At 47.5% G+C, this 20424-nt stretch overlaps 2 protein-coding genes across 7 annotated transcripts in view; one reads left to right on the forward strand and one right to left on the reverse strand.

Moving 5' to 3' along the window:
* Positions 1-1506: 1506 nt before the first annotated feature.
* On the forward strand, positions 1507-3526 carry ssr3 (signal sequence receptor, gamma). The gene is made up of 5 exons (XM_029170743.3): positions 1507-1731; positions 2117-2243; positions 2350-2448; positions 2731-2862; positions 3256-3526. The coding sequence occupies exons 1-5, from the start codon at positions 1599-1601 to the stop codon at positions 3320-3322; spliced, it is 558 nt and encodes a 185-aa protein (XP_029026576.1). The 5' UTR covers positions 1507-1598; the 3' UTR covers positions 3323-3526.
* A 140-nt stretch (positions 3527-3666) lies between these two features.
* kcnab1a (potassium voltage-gated channel subfamily A regulatory beta subunit 1a) overlaps positions 3667-20424 on the reverse strand; it is a 51039-nt gene continuing 34281 nt past the window's right edge. For 3 of the 6 annotated variants that reach the window (XM_055513996.1, XM_029170739.3, XM_029170742.2), the window contains exons 2-14: positions 19780-19823; positions 16017-16054; positions 13125-13204; positions 12918-12962; positions 11377-11421; positions 10595-10638; positions 10436-10522; positions 8996-9081; positions 8115-8235; positions 7782-7876; positions 6987-7107; positions 6665-6753; positions 3667-6582 (exon numbers count right to left, since the gene is read on the reverse strand). In XM_055513996.1, coding sequence (XP_055369971.1) covers positions 6493-6582; positions 6665-6753; positions 6987-7107; positions 7782-7876; positions 8115-8235; positions 8996-9081; positions 10436-10522; positions 10595-10638; positions 11377-11421; positions 12918-12962; positions 13125-13204; positions 16017-16054; positions 19780-19823 — 985 coding nt within the window. In that variant the 3' untranslated portion in view covers positions 3667-6492. Of the gene's footprint in view, positions 6583-6664; positions 6754-6986; positions 7108-7781; positions 7877-8114; positions 8236-8995; positions 9082-10435; positions 10639-11376; positions 11422-12917; positions 12963-13124; positions 13205-16016; positions 16055-19779; positions 19824-20424 lie in introns of all 6 variants that reach the window. The other 3 variants (XM_055513995.1, XM_029170738.3, XM_029170741.2) reach the window with 1 other exon arrangement.

Consider the following 20424-nt stretch of genomic DNA (forward strand, 5'->3'; position numbering starts at 1 on the left):
TGTGTGCGTGCGCCATGCCCGTGGCCGGCCAGCGTGTGCGCGCCCCCGTGGGCACGTCTGCGGTGTCACCGAAGCCAAGTACAAACATACCCACTTGCACATGAGGGTGAGAGAGACACAGATCACCAGCCCTGCCTGGCATTGTGTTGGCAGGCCTTCTCCTCCCCCTCCTCCTCCTCCTCCTCCTGCACCCCTAAAGTGCTCAGTTAATCCTTAAGCTCTATCCCCAGTTAAAGACAGGGACATCACGCGAACCTGCCTGTCTGCATTGCATTCTTAGCGCACACGCACACGCACACACACACACACACACACACACACACACACACACACACACACACACACACACACACACACACACACACACACGCACGCACACACACACACACACACACACACACACACACACGCACACACACACACACACACACACGACCCATCTACTCACTCAGTCACACGCACATGCTGCTTGCTCCTGCAAACACAGCGAAAGAGAGAGAACAGCTCAGCAGGGGGTTAAGCACTGAGGTGGCAGGAGCAGGCCCACTGCACAATATGTCTGTTTGGGCTTTTTTCACAGGCCTTAAATGTCTTCACTGCCAAGCACATGACAGACTCAGACGAGGTGATCATGAAAACAGGCCACTTTTGCAGATGCTCGTCCGTTACCTATGCGTTACACTCATTGCACCAGGAGTTGCTGCATAGTTTGTCAGCTGAGGATGTGCAAAAGTCAAATTAAGATCTTTATCTCTGCCATCTCCATCTGTGTGAACTTGGCTGGAGGAAAGGAAAGCAGAAGCTGGGACATGAAATGGTTTTAGTCAGACCTGCCTGTTTATGAAGATGAATATTTTAATATTATTAGACCTTTTGTTGTTGTGGTTTTGTTACTTTTATTTGTTTGGCTTAAAACAATAAACAAAACAATAAGCAAATCAGTATGTGCAATACAAACAATTAACTTGATGAGACAGGGACCTAACTCTACTACTTGACTGATTTGAAGCTTTTCTGCTGATCTCCAACAACCTAAAACATGCAATAGCATGTAGATAATGACCTCTAGTGGACATACGCTGTTTACTTCAAGCAGTGGCTTTATATTATTATTATTATTATTATTATTATTATTATTATTATTATTATTATTATTATTATTATTATTATTATTATTATTATTATTATTATTATTATTATTATTATTATTATTATTATGAGCAGCAGCAGCACCCCTGGCAGCAGCAGCAGCAGCAGCATTATTGTACATTATTGTATAACCGCGACACAACAAAAAATATGAAAGTAAATAAATACAAATAAAAAATAAATACATAAATAAATATAAAAATAAGTTTGAACCAGCCAAAAGGAAACGTAGAAACTCACTCGTTGCGCTAGTAGCGTGCAGCATATTTGTTCTCCTGCAGGTGGCCGCAGTGAGCTAAAGCTTCCTCCTTATGTATGAACGAAGAAGAACGAAGCCGCGCATTTCCGGGTTTATGCTGACGCGTCCCTCCTTTTCGCCTACACCGACGTGTCAGTCTTCTTGTGCATTCTTGTAGCTGAGCAGCAGACAGCTCGGTCAGTCCCCAGACATGGCTCCCAAAGGCAGCAACAGACAGCAGTCAGAGGAGGACCTGCTCCTCCAGGACTTCAGCAGAAACCTTTCGGCGAAGTCTACGGCTCTGTTCTATGGGAACGCGCTCATCGTCTCCGCCATCCCTATCTGTGAGTACCAGAGAGGCTAGCTGATGCTAACGAGCTTAGCTAGCACTGGTTCATTGAGGGAAGAAAACAGGCAGATCTCACTGAAAGCTTACACACCCAGAGAAACTGAAATGTTTCACATACATGTCATAGGAAAACAAAGTATTTTGAGCAATAACGTGGTGCTATCGTTTTGTTAACTGACTTCATGTCTTATTAAGTTGCTATCAAATTTATGCAGGTCTGTCAGAACAATAGTACGAAACAGTTAAAACAGAACATGCTCTTCCTTTATTTTTTGCTAACAAATCTTGATTTTAAATTTGTAGGTTATTCACTGTTTCCTTACTAACTTGAATGCTACTTGTCAATGTATGTGTAAAACATGATTGATCTGCCATTTCAGGGCTGTTTTGGAGGATCTGGCACATGGACCTTGTTCAGTCTGCAGTTCTGTACGCTGTGATGACTTTGGTTAGCACCTACCTGGTTGCCTTCGCCTACAAGAACGTCAAATTTGTCCTCAAACACAAGTACGCTGGGAAGGACACACTGTGCATGTGACTCATCCGATGGTTTCAGTTTTTATGATTAAGAAAAATCTTGGCATGTTGTTATTGTTTCCTGTTTGTTTTCCAGAGTGGCCCAGAAACGTGAGGATGCTGTTTCTAAGGAGGTTACGAGGAAGCTGTCCGAGGCAGACAACCGCAAGATGTCCCGTAAGGAGAAAGACGAGAGGTGAGTTGTCCAGCCTCCTGTGACACCATCCCTCGACAATGTGTCGACCTGCAGGTTTGACTTTGTAGGTTCAAAGACCTACGACAGATGTGTGCAGTGGCTGTGTCAGCAGTCACAACAAACTAATACCAAACACAACATATTTTAAATTAGTTTAGTTTATTGTGTTATAACCAAAAGTGCCTTGATGCGATTCTTTTGTGTTGTGGCATTATATAGACAGTAAATACAGTAGAATTGCATGATCATAGAAGAACTGGCCTTGTTTCTTTTCTTTTCTAGGATCCTGTGGAAGAAGAATGAGGTTGCAGACTATGAGGCCACCACCTTCTCCATCTTCTACAACAACACTCTGTTCCTGGTGCTTGTTATCGTGGCTTCATTCTTCTTGCTCAAGAACTTCAACCCGACTGTGTATCCTTTCAGAGTTTATGGCAGTTGATGTTGGGATCACTTACACAGAAAACCTAGTGTTTATCATTATGATTCGTTTACTGCGTAATCACGTTAAAGTAAGAATCACTGCAGTTTCTTTATAGTTATCTTTTTTATGCCTGCTTAGCTATGAATCACTGTTTTTACAGTAGCCCATTATGGACACTGATTCACATTTTCATGTTTGAAAGTTCTGCTTGAACATGGTGATGACATAGTACTCCTTAGAAGACAAACTAACCCTACTGTATAACTAAGTGCTTCTAGACATAATAGAACCTGACATTAAATGCAGGCTGTGTCACAGTTACAATGTGCCTCCTTACTGGTTCCCAGTGCATGTGTCTTTGCCTTAACCCAGGTTTTCTTCAGCAACTACATTCTGTCCATCAGTGCCTCGTCAGGACTCATTGCTCTGCTGTCCACCGGCTCCAAGTAAAGGAGGAAACAAAAAATACTGGGGGTGGGATTTAATTGAACAGGAGGAAATGGGTCAAAGAGGGGTTGAAACTTTTTTTGTCTGAGTTAAAGGGGGACTGATATCATTTCAGTTTCATGACATTCATGATCAAATATCTGGATGTGTTTCTCCAAGTCTGTCGTCTGTCTTTTTGTAACAAATAAAGAAACCCGGTATACTTGTTGTCTGTGTTGTTCTGGTGAGTTTATAGTTCAGTTTTTTTCAACCATTTTAAATGGGTTATAACTTACTCACAGTCGGTGACGGATGGTTTTAACGCACATACACATTCAATAAACCCAGTGAGCAGAATTTTGACACACTTTCCATTATCAATGTATTTATTGATGGTCACACTTCCAGACATATTTACAGAGGAATCACTGTTCAGGGGACAAAATAATACATGATGTCACTCAAAAAAAATCCAGTGTCTCACATTTATTTCATCTCTGTTTATGATGTAGAACTGACTACATTTCTATTGGAACTAATCGGAGTTTAACGACTAACAACTAGAAACCTGGATTAAAGCTTATGCAGCACATCACATGACCGTACAGTCCGAACCAGAATAGGAAATGCATGCACAGGTTAATTACTTGTGCGTTAATATGTATTGCTTGTTTGCTTCTTGGAAAAAACAGTTCAGTTTGCTGGAGAGTCTGTGGAGCTGGTAACAACTCTGTCACCTTTTATGAACACTGTTGGGTTTGATGAAGCAAATGTCTGACTGAAGAAGTAACTTTTTTTTACTTCATTACTCCTCTGAAACAGTCTCAATAAAGGCAAACTGTATTGACAGTAGTCTATGACTAAACTCTATCTGCTGTACACTAAGACTCAACAAACGACAATTCACGGAGCCCGTTTTCAGTTGGTTTCCTAAAAGGTTGATGACGCTGCATAAATATTGTTCTCCTCCTACAGTTTCCTGTAGCACAGTATCCAAACCCCATTTATCTACCTACAAAGAAAGACATCCCTGATTTTTTTGTTCCGTAGAGGGACTCGCGTCAAGGCACTCTCAAGGCTGTTGGGTGGAGAAGCCTCCACACACACCGACAGGCCACAGTCCAACACAATCACTGACTCACACTGATGGGCAACACGTTGATATGCACACAAACCAAAAATACCAAAACAGTGACCTGCAGTCACACATTTAACCTGTGAGAAGTACAATAAATACATTTTTGGTTTCCTGCTGTAAAGCAGACTCATAAACGATCCCATAGCTATTTCATACTGAAAAGGGTGTAATTAATGTATCTTTTAAGGCAAATATTAATGTTTAATTATAATATGTCTGTGTCCACCTCTCTGCATTACTTTATAGTTCTGGCTTAGTGATCATCACCAAGAGGAAGTCTGTTTATCATCCAAGGACAGATCTCCTTTAATAACCCGTGAGCTAAATGCTGCCTATTGATGTTTCGTCTGTTATGTGCAACTAAAATTTGTCTTGATTAAAATGAGACGGTGGTTTGTGCTACAAGAGAACAACAGATGAGCACCGAGGACAAGACAGGGTCTCAGGTGGAACCTGGCCAACGTCTCTGCAGATACTTGTGATGGCTTATTTTTCCAAATTAAAAACGAGAACAATGCATGAAAGTGACAACCGTGAACTGTGGCAACTTAGCCACCTGGTCAGTGATAATGACTCCAGTCGTTACACAACACAAAGCGTTTTTTTATATGTCCCATAACAGAAGCTCATTCGTTAAGTAATGCCGCTATTTAAACAGATTTTATAATCTGACTTTACAATGCAAAAATAAAAAGGAATTAATCTTTGCTCCTCATAAATAGCTCTATAAAATATCATTCAGGAGACAGAAATCAATTCTGTGACAGTGTAAAGTCAGGCTGGAGGAGGAGGAGAGGACTCAAACACTGCAGCTGATGCAGCAAATATGCAGAGGAGCAGCAAAATCACTCTATGTACATATTATCTACGCACAAGTCCAACGGAGTCCTCGTCTTCAGGGGTTTGCTTATGTTACAAGGTACCAGTACAATTTATGTACATGTATCATCTCCACAGACAATATCTCAAAATGCTGATATGAACGTCATATTTATGAACTACTCTATAGTAAATATGTTTATCTGTGCCACATACCAAGCACTTCGCCTAAATGCCATGTCGTGCCATCAGCAAGCAGTTTTTTTACACACTATGACCAGCTTGGACGTCAGTCGATCATTTTAAACGGCGTGGAAAGTCGTCCTTCTTCATCCACGTGGCCAAGCAGAAGCAGTTCTCTGAAACGCCACAAGGGGGCAACCTGCCTCGCCGTCTGTCCTGGCAGAGCCCCCCGAGCCGACACTCAAAGTCCCACAATCCTCTGCTTCACTGCCAGCGAACACGCACATTTACGAGCAAATGTTTGTTTAATAATGTGCTTTAGTAGAAAAGAAACGAGAGGCACACTATAGCCGGGAACACATGCATCTGCTTAATATGCTCAGACGATGCAGCCTAGAATGTAAACTACTATGTACTAAAGTAAATGCAGTACCGTTACAGCTCGAAGAAGTCTTGAACTTTGACCCCTGACACAAACGCTGACAGCATTGAGCTGCTAGCTAAGTTAGCTTTCTGTGCTGCATAGCAGTTTGATGGAGGAGGTTGTGAGAGGGAAAGTGAGCTGTCTTTTCTATTACTACTAGTTCTACTACTGATACTACTACTAAATGGTTCTGCAGTGTGTTTCTATTGATTTATGAGCGTGAGAAGCCGTAGTTACATTATAAATCAGTACAATGTATAAACTGGAAACCTGGATGTTCAGCTCCGAATGACCCGAACCTTAACATGACCTAGACTCTGCATAGTTACAGCTGAATGGACCAGCGCTGAGTGGAGAGTATCTGGACTACGTTCGAGGCTGCCGAAAGATGCGTTGGTTGCGAGAGCGACTTGACTGGAGCGGGACTGCACCTGAGATGAACCCGGCCCAGAGCACAGGTGCTGCGCTGGGCCGGGCCGGGCCGAGCCGAGCCGTCCGTTCCCGTTCGGAGCCGGGCCGGAGTCGAAGCGGAGTGGGACCTGGGGGGGACCACGGAGGAGAACGGCGGGCGGCGTCTCCATGGCGACGGTACGGTTAAGGTTCGGCAGGCGGGTGCGGCCGCGGCCCGGTCTAAGAGCGGTAGTCCCTCTTGCTGTACGGCCTGTTGCCCAGGATGTGGTCGACTTCAGACACCACGTGAGACGTCATCTTAGGGAGGACCTGGAACGAGACGCAGACGCAGGCTAAAGAGCCTGGACAATCGGAGCAAATCCACATCGGGCGCGTTCCGGCAGGTTCCCACCTGTATGGCCCCGAGGTTCTCCGTCAGCTGTTCGGGGTTGGACGTGCCTAAAAGCACGGAGCTCACGCCTTCATTTCTCAGACACCACGCTGGAGACACACACACACACACACACACACACACACACACACACACACACACACACACACACACATTGGTATTCACACGGCGCCCTTAATTCATCCTGCCTTCAAGCAAATAACCACTTATCACAAAGCCCGGTGGTAAAAGGCAAATCTTTTACTTGTTGAAGGCCATTTGCTGGAGCGATGACCTCCGCTGCCGCAGCGGGGGGAGGTGTGTGTGGGGGGGGGCGTCTTACCCACAGCCAGCTGGGGCAGAGTGCAGCCCAGCTTCTCCGCGATGTGGTTGAGCTCCTTCAGCTTGGCCTGCTGCTTCCTCCCGTCCTCGCTCACGATCTTCTCCTTCAGCCACTGGTACGACTGCAGGGAGAGGAGGGAAATGAGCCGGGGGGCGGCGCGAGGCGGCGGAGGCGCCGAGGAGCCCTTCAGGCCTTTCACTCCTTTCACCTCCGCACCTCGGGCCACAAAAGCACCGCGTGGGACCCGGAGACGTGGCCGCTCTGCGCGCGGCGGGGCCTCTTACAAGACCAACGATAAGCTCAGATAAGCTCGGAGATCTCGCGGATCGGAGGGAGATATTGATTTCCCCGTTTGAGCATACTTCCTCAAAGGTCAGGCCGTTCCATGCGGTGCTGCAGCTGTGTGCGATCGGATGAAGGAGAAACATTTTCCACACGTGAAGGAGAAGCTGATGTTTCACCAGCACAGTGATGTCACTGCTTCTGCTATTAAGTGTGTGAAGTTATTTTAGTGGGTTGATTTCAGATTCTTACACAATTTATATGAAACACTTTTATAAAGACATTGTCTTTATAATTAAATCCACACTAATTAGTTCAAAGCAAATAAAAGCGGTACAGTGAAAATTTCCATCTGTTACAGTATCAGCAAGCAGATGGAAATTTTCCATTGCGTCCGGGCCCAAGGTTTCTTTTGTCTCATGACGTCTGCACAAATATTGCTTCAGCGCTCGTTAACATTTCGTTTTGGGAGCAGAGCAGACACCCCCAGGTTCATGATCACGGCCTCCCTACCTTCATGGAGGCCCTGGATGACTCGGGAATGCCGTTTTCATATTTCCCAGTGATGATGCCGCACGCCAGCGGCGACCATGTCATCGCGCCGACTCCTATCGCCATGGAGACCGTGGGAGTGAAGCAGGCAGAGTTTCGGTAAAGACACGCGTAAGGGAGAAGTGTGGAAATAAAACGTGTGATAACAATGGCAGGGAACCAAAGGGATTAGACAGAGCGAGTAAAAGAATGTGAGCAACGGAGAACGATGACTGTGAATAATTTGTCACAGAAGCGCTTTATCGTCAGATCTCGTGATATATTCATCCAAACACACACGCAAGTGAAACTCGCCTATCTTGTGGTAGAGCTCGGGCAGCTGCACCTCCACTTTCTCCCTTTGGAACAGGTGATACTCTGCCTGCTCGCACACCGGAGGGATCAGGTTGAACTGTCTCGCCACCGAGTACGCCTCCTAGACACAAAGAAGGGAAAAATAACACGGTCACGTAGGTCACACCGAAGGCTGATAATGAACTAAAACTAACAGTCTCTCTGTGGAGTCATCATATGGAGATTTAGTCCTAACCACTGCTCCTTTGACAGCTCTTATTTTGAAGGCTCCCCCGTCGGGGAACACCCGTCGTGGAGAGAGGGCCGTCGGAGGCCGAGTCCCTTCAGAGGAACAGACATGTGTGACATGTCGCCCTTCGGTGCAGCCCGTGACGCTCCTCCAGCCCGCGTGCAGCGAGTCAGGGCAGCCATGCATGTGTGTGTGTGTGTGATGCTGTACTGGTTGCTTAGCGCTCCTTCATTATTGATGCTATCTAAATTACACATCTTGGCTTGTGTTCTACAAAGGTATCTGCCCGCGCAGAGGGAGGACGTCAGCACATGGTGCTGCGAGGCCGAGGGCGACGAAGAGACCCGAGACGAGGGAGAAAATAATGGGTGTTAGGTCCTCGAACGCCACTTCAGGCGTGTTCACTTCACACGGAAACCGCTCTGGTTGTGGCTCCTGCCAGAGACGCCGCGGGTTAAAGGGGAAGCTTTACCGGCGCGTCGCTTTGCATCAGAGCGTCCTCGCTCGGTCAACAATTATTTTAGCACAAGTTAGAAGATTTCCTGCCAGATTCTATGAAGAACTGGACTGAAACGTTCAAACATGCTAGAGCTCTGTTTACAGAATAGGGAGCTCTCTGAGTACCTGAGTGATGAGGGCTCAGTGTTCTTACCATGATCTCCATGGCCGTCCACCGGGACGTGCCCCAGTACATGGCCATCCCCTGGTTGATGACATAGGTCATGGCCCTGACGATTTCTACGGGGGCACAGACGAGCAGAAGCACTCCATCAGTCAACTTGATTAACATCAAACAACAGCTTGAGCAGTAATAACGCAAGCAGTGCACTTTCCTTCACGTCTTCACGGAGCACCTGCTCCTTCAGACCTTCCTCCAGTCTCTCGTACCTGCTGACGACTCATAACGACTCCGGGGACAAAATAACCAGCTCACGAGCGAACGCCCCCCCCGATCGAAGCGACGCCGCTGCATTTTTAATGGCGCAATTAGCTCCCGCACGTCTGAGCGTGAGCCAACGGCCGTCAGGGCCCAGGACTAGACTCAGATTAGGGCCGTCATTAAGGTTATTCATCATCGCCCTGCACTGAGTCCAATTATGCTGCCATCGCTCACGGTGCCGGGACCCGTGTATTTCACTCCGCACAACTGCTCCTTGGCAAGGCAGCAAAGTATGACAAGAAAAAAATCACTGCAAAACAAACAAACTAGCAATAGATGGAGCAGAACTCGGTGAACAAGCACAATCCCATGTAATTAAGATGTGAGAAGCAGGTTTTAATTTCCCCGTCAATGCTGTAAGTGATAATTAACAACCTAAAACACAGATGCTTCACTGATACCATCCTGCCACGGGAAACAACGTGGCACCGAGACACCGGCCTGTCTCCCCTCTACCTCCCCTCCACCCCCCTGCCATCCAGCTCAGTGGGCTTTTAGCAACGTGCTGCGCCACCATTTAAACCACACAACCACCCAGGAATAAAGGAAACGAAGGAGGGCGACAGGGCTGAAAGCCGGAGAGGTGAAATACTGTGGATAATGAACCGCAGGTGGAACTCGCAGGAAACAGATGAGACATTAAAACTATGAAGAGAGAATAAAAGAGGCTAATTCAGGTATTTGTGAATGAAATCAGTGCCTACATATATTTATACGTTAGTCTTTGCAGTATGTAAGAGCTACATCATCAATGATAATGTAATAACAATTTGGGTCAAACAACGTGAGAGCAAAACATCCAAAGACTTTTTATTTCAGAGACTTAATTATGATTTAATTTTTATCAGCTTACATAACTGAGCATCAGCATAAAGCAGAAGCGCTCTGTACTGTGTCGTTACCAAACAGCCCTGAGCTCAGACACTGAGAGAAAGTTTAATTGGCTAAAAACCTAAAAAGTGCAACATACACTAGCTACTACTTTATAATTGTTAACGAGGAATGCAAAACCCCCGCTAAGAAGCCAATGGACCTTAAAGGAATGTTCCGCGGTTCTAACGCCATTCGCACGCGGCCATCTGCGTGCGCGTCTTGCTCATCGTCAGTGACGAGGGTTCTGGTTTGAAGGTGAATGCTGATTGGCTGACTCACCCTCCATGGGAGTGTTGCTGTCCGGGCGGTTGGCAAAAACAACATCTACGTATTCTAACTGCATCCTCTGCAAGGAGCCCTTCAGACCTGAGAGACACGGGGGCGAAAGGTCACTGGACTGAAACCGAACCCGGGGAAGAGTTTGTTTGAGGGTCTTACCTTCGATGATGTGCTTCCTCGACAGCCCTCTTTCTGTCTCGGCTCTGTTGAGACAACACATAAATTGCCGGTTTGCTACGACAGACCCCTGCGTCCTAAGATTGTGCGCTTCGTGTTGCAACAACCAGAAAGTGCACGCGGGGCTGTTTTCTGTAAATGGGTCAGTGTGGTTTCAACTGTTCCAAATTCACACGACCTCTGGAGGAGCGAGATGGAGGGTTGACGCTCCCCTACAGGAAAAGGGAGAATAACTTCTTCCTTATCACCAGACCCAGATGGCCGCTCTCTGTCCAGGAGCCTCTCAGCCTGTTTGTGTGTGCGTTTGTGAGCTATAAAACACGGCTCCCTCATCCTCTGTGTCTCTCGCTACAGACTCAGCAGACGAACTGGCTTGTGCTGTTTGTAACACGATGTTGCTCAGGCCGCTGACAGAGAAGATGAAGAGCTGTTGGGGAGATGTAATTGTCTTTGAAACAGACCTACAGCTCAGATATTTAATGATAAATGTATGAAGCAGTGTCTTTTTAGCAGTGAATGTGGTTGTTTCATCTTATTGGTGTGAAAAACCTATTTTTTGTGACTGGACACTGCTTCAAAAACTGCCCCTGAGGCCCTGAATCCATCCATCCATCATCTCAACAGTGTCTCCTCTTAAGGGTCCCGGGTGCTGGAGCCCATCACAGCTGTCACAGGGCTCCAGCCTGGACGGATCGCTGCTCCATCACAGGGACACACAAACACAGACAACCAACCACGGGAGAAGTCAAGACTCCTTTACTTACTTTCCTCCCCAGTAGAGTTTAGTCGTAATGACCAAGCTGGATCGCCTGAGAAAGTGCAGACACAAACACAGATGCATTGAGTATTTTTTCATTTTAATGGTTCAGTGTATCACTGGCAGCAACATCTGAACAAAACGTAATGAGCTGAACAGAAATAAATGAATTCATTCTAAAGAAATGCAGAACTTGCAGCAGTGTGTCAATTGGTTTCCAGTGTTCTCTTCCCAGCTACATTCAAAGACTGTGGGAAATAGTGCAACTGAAATGAATTCTCCCCTTCTTAGTAGCTCTTAGCCTAAAAGTCTTTGAACTTTTACTTCCTGTTAATTTCCACATAACAGCGCAACCTCTATCTCTAATTCGTGTTAAGCTCCATCTTAAAGGGATGAGAGTGGTGTCATTCACGCATGGGAGGCACTGCACGGTCTGATCACGCTGCCGTCCAATTCAGACGCAGGCTCCACGCTTTGGGGCGAAAACAAGTAAAATGATGTCTCTGATGAGGATATAGACCGTAGCTGCTGCCCTGAAGCAGCCGGCGATGAGGATTCAGCTGTGACAGAAACCATTAAATAAAGCACCTTAAACTCAGCTCACAGTATGCAATATTAATTATGAGTTAAATCAGTGGGACAGCATGTCTGATACATGTTTAAATGTCTGGTGCTCTGTTCATCCGTTCATTTGCATCTTCTCCTTCCTTTTTGTACAGTTAAGTAACCGAGCAAACGTGACTAATGTCACTGCGTCCGAGGACAAACGCAGTCAGCTGTGGTCGTGCAGACTCCAGCTCTGAGTGGATCACAATCCCTCCACTTTGCATTGTGCTCCCTGAGGACCCTCACTGACGCTTCAGGGTCCACTGTGTCTGCTCCACGTCCACCCGCCCGGTGGTGCAGTGGCGTCAGCTCAGCCCGCGACAGAAGGCCGCGTAACGACGGCGCCCGTAGCCAGCGCGGCTAAACGTTAGCGCGTCAGAGCACCGACACATCAAAGAGATGCTGATGTTGCTGGAGGAGAGAGATTAGCTTCAGATTATGCGCCGTGCCATCCAGATAACAGCAATCGTGTGTTGTTTGCACCACCAGGCTTTTACCTCAGTTATACGCGTTATTGTATTTGTCCCTACGCTGCAGATGCCATTTACATTTGAATTCCCTTTCATTTTACCGTAACTCTATGCACCCTGTTCCCCACAGAGCGGATAAGTAATACAGACTGGACTTTTTTAAATAAGTCTATGAAAAAGATTTTAAATGTATGGAAGCAGGAAACGAAAACAGAACTGTTACATTCTCATCTAATTTGATAAAAGTGTGTCTATATGGAAAAATACGACTTTTTTATGATTGATGATGATGATAATGATGATGATGATGATGTGGTTCACCTAAACACAACAGCCTAGTAAACACCAAAACACACACACACACACACACACACACACACACACACACACACACACACACACACACACACACACACATCTTCCTCTCTCACACGGGAGTGATGAAGCAATCACACATTAACGTTGCCATTACCTCCAGCATTTCTTCTTAATAATGTTTCCTAGAATGATTTCGGCCCTGCAAGGCAACACAAATGAGGTGGAGTTCAATTAAAATTGCATCTGAATTCATAAACATTTCAGTTGATTGTCACACACTGTCCCCGAGAGGAGGTTTGTTGTCGTTTCTACTCGCTCTGCGTTTGCTCTGAGTCCCGTTGCCGCGGCGCCCGGCGCTTACCTGCCACCTGCGTAGACCTCAGCCGTGTCAAACAGGTTGACTCCGCTCTCGTACGCGATGGTCATTAACTGCTCTGCAACCTGGCAGGAGGCAACACACGCACGCACAAAGGTCAGCGAGCAGGACTCACTGCAGCACGCAGCCTTTGGAGAGATGTAGCACACTGGCATATCAATATCTACAGCATAAATATTCATGTGCCTCCACAGCTACTAGAAGCGCTATGCAAATTCATATTTTATTAAAATATCACTGCTTACACATTTCAGCAAGAGGTCTTCCTCAGAGCGCGAGTATTATTTAAAGGTAAGCTATTTATTCACATGATAATCAAAACAGCGGCCTCATTTGACACAGCAAATGTGAGACCACACACGGAACCGAGGCCCCACAACGCATAGTTACTGTATCTTACAAATGTTTAACCCTTAAGGGCCCAGACACATTCTGCCCCAAGGGTTAAAATGAGTTTCTTCTTATTAGACATCGACTCTCTGACAGAGAGCTTGCGCTTGAAGTACGTTTGAGCCTCATTTGGTTCGATCCCTGACTAAGTAATAGTGGAACACTGTAAATTCCTAAGTAACAGCACCAATTAGTCGTCCTTAACAACTATTTGCCTCGTGGGATGAGTGAACTATTAACTCTTCATAGCTCCTATGTGCTTCATATTACTGAACTTGCATTGCACAGACGCATTACGCACACTCCAACCAGTATAAACGCTGCAGCGAGCGAGGTGTGACCACACTGATGTCAGTAGTTCTGCAGCGCAACGCAGCCCCGGAGGGCGCGGTACACGCGAACTGATCACTTCACTGCATCACAGCTGCAGAGCGGGTCTGAACGCACCGCGAGGCGCCTGAAGGGCCATTTGTTTGTTCGCCGGCTGTGAATGAGTGGGACGAGCTGACGCGATCCTCCACATTTGCGGAGACGCGGTGACCATGAATCAGCAGACCGAGGTGCGATTTCCCCAGAGGTGAGCGCGTCACGGGGGGACGCGGGGAGGGTCCGCTCAGGTTTTCCCAGCAGAGCTCGGCCGCGGACAGAAGGGGCCGAAGCTGAGTTACATCGGCTGCGGTTGGTGGCGCCGCGCAGGAATTAGATAACGTCTCCTCTGAGGATCTGTCTCGCTTCCTCTCAGCGACCGGCAGTTCAAAGCGTTCAGGAGACAGTTACAGTCAAAGCCGGACAATAAAGATACACCGAACAAGGACTCACAAGGAATGATGTAACTATATTTTATAATAATAGAGTAAAATAATAAAGTGACAACAAATCAATAAATGGCTCCTACAAATATCATGTAGTCAGTGAATCAGTGGAGGTGGAATTAATGAGGAAGCGCCACAGTAAAATCCAATCAGCAGAACAACCGCCTTAGCGATCGTGCTTTAACATCTGTTTCCAGATGTTGACTGGCGCGTATGCACTGCTCACTGACCCCAGCTGCTGCACTCGGAACCAGCTGGGGTCAACGTGACCCGGGCCGTTCGGCGGCGGAGGAGAGAGTCACGGCTGACGCTGTTCTGATTGTCTCTTGTGCACCATGTGCTGGCAACGGGAAGAATAAGTCCATTAGTGCACGTACGGAGGAGTCTCTTTGTAAATTGAAGGGCGGGTTGCAGAGTTTCTACATTTCGAATGGCTCATTCTGTGTCTGAGCCACAGGCTGCTTTAGAGGAAAACAGAGCAGAATGGAAAGACAGGGTCAGAAAATGGATGCTTTAAAAGAAGAGGGTTGCTTAAGGAAGGAAAAGGAAACGGTAAATGCAGAATCTAGTGAATTATGGACAGAGGCCCCTCTCTCATTCACCATGAGCGGCATCCAGACTGAAAGGTCAGCCGCCGTCCTGGAGGGTGTACAGTGAGGTCAGAACGTCAGCGCTAGAGATGAGGCATCGCCGCTTAGTCACGGCGGCGACGAGTTCTGAGGTCTGAGATCGGCCGCCTGCGAAGGGACGCGTGTGTGGCTGCGTGTCACACGCGGAGCAGGCGAACGAGGGCCGGCGCTGTCCTTCGCGCAGGCGCCACCCACGGGGTGGAGGCCGCGCTGTGACCCCCCCGTCCACGCATTTGGAGTGTTTGTGGCCCTCTTGAGTGAGTAAGCGAAGGTAGCGCATCCCACCTGAAATCTGGTGAACTTGTGAACTATGCCTGGGAACATATTGATGGTCAGACAAGAAGCTTTAAAAACCCCAATAATTCCATCATCTGCATATTGTGACTGTGCGGCCACGGGTTCCAATGAAATCCACCTATTAAAGGTTCAGCCTCGTGAATTAACCGCGTTGTGCTCGTCTTAATCAGGACACGGACGCTGAACTCTGCCGGGGACGCGCTGTGTGTTAGCGGTGACTTTGAAGCGGGGGCATCGAGGACAGCGGGGACTTTTGAACCCAAAAGCACCACGTGTGACGCCTATTGTGGAATCGCTTGGAGTCGCGCGTCCACCGGGACGCGGACGACGTTCCCCGCTCGCCTTCAACGGCCACATTGGCCGATGCAAAGCCTGCTGGTGTCCGACTGATACCAGTGACATTGAACTGGGGGCGCTGAGAATAATGGAGAGGAGAGGTTGTTAAGCTGCGAGCGAAGCGTGAGCTGATGCCACTAAGCCCTGAGGTAATAAAAAGAAAAGGGTTACGTAAAGGCTCCGCGTCCCCCGGGGTCAGCGGTGTTCTGTCCTCCTGAGTGTCACTCTGAGTGTGTGTGTGTGTGTGTGTGTGTGTGTGTGTGTGTCGACACCGTGACCATTGAGGCGTGAACTCGCGTCTCCAGCCTTCAGAACTTTACAAGCAGCAGTCCTCTCAATAAACAGTCCATTCACACTGAGTGAAGAACCATCACATATAAATGAACAGCAAGACACGAGAAAACATTTGATACCTCGTCTGTTATCTGTCCTCCGAACGTCACCCATGTACCTGCAGGAGAGAGAGAGAGACAGACCTTTAGGCATTAGCTGAAAACGTCTGATCCCAGGGCTGTGACACCAGTTGTGAGGCTGTGTGTTCCTTCACCGCCGCCACACTGCCTGTTAGCGCGTTCCGTCTTCACCTGTGAACTGTGTCTGTCAGACGCTCCAGACGCAGCGTCAGGACGATCTGGGCTGCTTTTAGTTTTGGCCGTGCACGTAATGGACCCGACTCCTTTAGCTATGTACTGTATGCACATATACTCTATTTATTCATTTGGGCCTGAAGACTGTCTCTGCTCCCACCCTCCATGTCTCCCAGTGCCCACAGCCCCCGACAGATGAACAGGAGGAAGCCTGATAAACTGGGTCTGTTTTAATAAGGAGCAGAAGCTGATGTTCTTATCATGCGTCATCTGGAATACAGTATATTATTTCTAGCGTTGGTAGGTGGACTGCTGGTGGACGAAAAGAGTTTTTGGACATTGTTAACATCAGTAACCATGGCAACCTGACTATCCCTCAATTATTAAATAACATGTAATGCCTTTAATGCAGCCGTTCTGTATTAGTCATTCGAAGTGCCCGTTATTATACGAGGCCTGTGTGTATTTTGACTGTGTGTGCAGCGATGCGCTCCATTCCCATCGTCGTGGAAACGTAATCCCAGCTCGCGACGTCCAGCCACAGCCCTGGGCTTCGCGTCTGAGCGGGCGACTCGGCCCAGAGCCTCAATGTCAAGGCTGCAGCTCTTCTAGGTGCATCTGAGCTGCTGCTTGATGGGAATTAAGACCCTGTGGTAAACTGCTCACTAACCGGTGGCTGTTGGTGGAAAATGCCAGAAGTGGCACTTATTGTTGCTATGCAACGACTATAAATCTGATAAGCTATCAGAGCTTTTCCAGCATTAAGAGGTCAACAGGTGAATCCAGTGCTTCATAGAGAAAGAGCAGAATCTGGAACATTATTGTACATTCATATTTTAACAGGTCCTTATCTGTAAAATGCCTCCACTTCTTTCTTAACACATTTTACTGCTGAAAAATTTCAGCATTTATGATGAGATTTTTGCCATTAGTGACAATCCAAGAAGCAGCAGGGAGGAAATATTGGACAGGGGAAGTAGAAGGGAAAGAATTAAGAAGCGAACCAAATAAAAGTACATTTTGTTACATTTGGCAGGAGCTGCCTTTATCCTGTGAGCTTTGTGTGAAGTCCTTGAGGTCTGATTCATGGGCCTTGAATCCAGTCCTGTGGCTGGCAGCGTGATAGATGGCACACATTTAGATGAAGCGTTTCTCTTTGGTGTCTCAGTTTAACTGACCCCCTAACTCTCCCTTTTCAGCATTTTTCAGCTCGTCTGCCTACAGATACAGTGGAGGGGCTGAGTCATAATTTTTTTCTTGGATAAATCTCTCGCTCTAATGAAAAACGCAGGAGCCCATTTCTGGTGGTGGTTGCAAAACGCAGGTTTAGCTCATAGTTTGACTTAAATAGAAAACCTACATAGAAATGATCTCTGCATCATTGTCGAAAGACACACACACACACACACACACACACACACACACACACACACACACACACACACACACACACACACACACACACACACACACACACACACAGTTCTCCTGCAGGCCCTTGTCTCCTGAGCTGCCGCTTCAACTTCTATTGATTTTCTTCAAAACAGCTCTGCTTGAATCATCCTCATCTCCTGTTGTTTGTCGCGTCTACTCTTTCAGCTACTGTTGGATGAAACGCCACTAACACCTCACAGTGGCTATACAGCCTCTGTGTAGTTTAAGAGGCTATGGAGCCTGTTAAACACAGAACAGCGAGCGAACAGCGACACGGTCGCATAGTTTGACGTGCAGTGGTCAGAGTCAAATAATGCTGACCGCCAACTTCCTGCACCGACCTCCTTTTGTTTTGTCAGCCAATTATATTGAATTTGCACATGCACACGTTGCAGTGTCCCCACCAATTAGCGGCCGTGGAACCTGCGCGCGTTGACAGCGCCGTGCGGCCGCTGCAGAGCTCCCTGCAGAGACCGTGCAGCATCTGCAGCAGCAGACCGTCTGCTGAAAGGTCCTGATGAATCGCTGCACTTATCAAATGATCCCCCTCCACGTCTCAGCGCAGCCTCAGAAAACGCCTGTGCAGCCTGTTACGCGTTCCAAATGCCTGCATGTGTAAATAAATCCCCTCATTGCCAGCGGAAAGGAATGAAATCACCTTAAAGTGACTGTGACACTGTCTTTGAAACTGAAAAGGCTGCTGCTCTTTGTGTTCGCAGCCTTGACAAGCCAGAGCCTTGCTTACTGTGCTGTACTTACAATGTGGTTTATTTATGTGTGGAGAGACTTCATCTGCTGATATCTGTGGAATGAATCATCGCTACAGTAATTGGTAAATTATTGTAAGTTAGAATAACAGAAAAAAAGATTAATTTCTGATAAAAAAGGTTCCTGTCCAGTACATAAAACAAACAACCAAAATCTTTCTATCTAATAACTGATGTACTTGTACAATATGACCAAACCCCGGTAGGGTCACATGTAGTGGTTATATGTGAAGGTCATCCTGCTACTTAATTGTATTGTTATATAACAAAACTGTAATCAAACATTCAGAAACAAACTTGACCATTATGTAAATGAAGTGCCGCTGAGACAGGATTAGTCTCTTCACAAAACCACTGAGTTTTATTCTCCCGTCCGTCATGCTGTATGACGGACGCTCATACAGCATAGCGAGACCCCCCCCCCCCACCCACCCTCCCCAACCCCCCCCAGCATCATGGCCGCCCCCGGCGCAGCATGTGGCAGGCAGCTGGCATTAGCCTGACCTTTTCCGCACGGCGCGGTTCTGGTCGGCCTGAGTTCAACCCCCCCCGTCCACCGCGGACCCCCCGGGACCCAGACGTCACACAGTGAAGAACAGCGGTTCTGCAGGGCCCGCGAAGCCGCGCTCGACGCGGTCCTCTGGCGGCGCCGAGAAAAATCCTTTCGATTCAGCCCCGCGGAGCCTTTGATTCACAAGCGCACTCAGCTCGGCTTTGTCGCTTTTGAATCTGGAGGTCCTGCGTGTCACAGAGGAAATGAAACCGGAACAACTCATATGAGCGTGAATGTCGAGAGTGACGAAGTCACGTAAAAGGAAGAAAAGGCGTTTGTCTGCATGGACAGATGGACCTTTGAAGAGCAGGAGCTCGTGATTTGCCCAAATAGTCACTACTCAGTAAAGTCTGTCAAAGTCAAACTAAAAGCCAAACTTTACCACCGTCCTCAGTCGCATTTAATGCCAAATGATGCGCGAAACTAAAAAAAGCAGCATTCTGTGCCAAACGCAGTGATTGTGTTTAACGGGTAAACAGAGCAGACGAGAAAAGTAAACTGGGCCGCGCTCAGATCCATGCACGGGAAATCCCTCCCTGTGAAATCAGCAAGAGCCACTCAGCGAGTGTGAGGAAGCCAAGGAGGAGGAGGAGGAGAATTCTGCTGAAGAACCATCAGCAGAAGGTGGATTCAGGATAAAGTCACTGCTGAGCAATAAATGACACAACCATCAAACTCAAACTGACCAATGGAGGCCGGATCTGCACCTCGAGGGGCTGAAAGCAGGTGGATCTGAAGTTACTCCTATTTGCAATTAGTTGCAATCCTTGACCTCAGTCAAGTCTCATGGGGAAACACGATACTGATGGTGCAGAAGAGTGCAGAGTCTACTCACCCAGTCCTAAGCAAGACACCCTGAGTCCAGATTTACCAAGATTCCTGCAAAACACAGACAAACAAGAAAGAGTCAGCATCAAACCCGCACCCAACTGTGTCTTGATTACATTTTATTTTGGACATTTCAGTCCAACAGAGACAAATAATTGTGTTGGGCTGTAGAAAGTGAACGCTGGGCTGCTACTGAGCAACAGCCTCACGCAGCGTTCGTCAACGAACAGAAACACTAATTCACCCTCCTCCCGGTCAACCTGGACTAAAACGCGTTGCCTCAACACAATATTTGATCCGACGGGTGAAAAGGAGCCCGTTCGGCCTCGCGTTACGCGTGTCCGGAGCGCCGTCGCCTCCCATCAAGCCCGACGCCCGTCACGTCAGCGCCCCCCTCGGCTCCGACCGTTTGAAGGATGCTCGGAGCAGGTGCGGCGCTGAAACCGCTGCTCCGGTTCGTCCGCTCGCAGCCGGTACAGGTGGCGGCGCGTTCCCGGGGGAGCGCTTCACGATATGTGGATATGTGATATCAGCACTTCTCCGCTCGCCAGGAACCTTGTTTAGAGAGCGGAGCCGGGAATTAAAAGTCCATGTCATCATTTTTATTTGGAAACGAGCGCTTTTTATTCCACAGTTCGAGGGAGCAGGTTTT

This window comes from Betta splendens, chromosome 13 (genome assembly GCF_900634795.4).
Source record: "Betta splendens chromosome 13, fBetSpl5.4, whole genome shotgun sequence".
NCBI lineage: Eukaryota > Metazoa > Chordata > Actinopteri > Anabantiformes > Osphronemidae > Betta > Betta splendens.

Coding starts and splice junctions, on each gene's coding strand:
- ssr3 (XM_029170743.3), top strand. CDS start 1,599: ATGGCTCCCAAAGGCAGCAACAGACAGCAGTCAGAGGAGGACCTGCTC. Junction 2,244..2,349: donor AAATTTGTCCTCAAACACAA/GTACGCTGGGAA, acceptor TTTGTTTTCCAG/AGTGGCCCAGAAACGTGAGG. Junction 2,449..2,730: donor CGTAAGGAGAAAGACGAGAG/GTGAGTTGTCCA, acceptor TTTCTTTTCTAG/GATCCTGTGGAAGAAGAATG.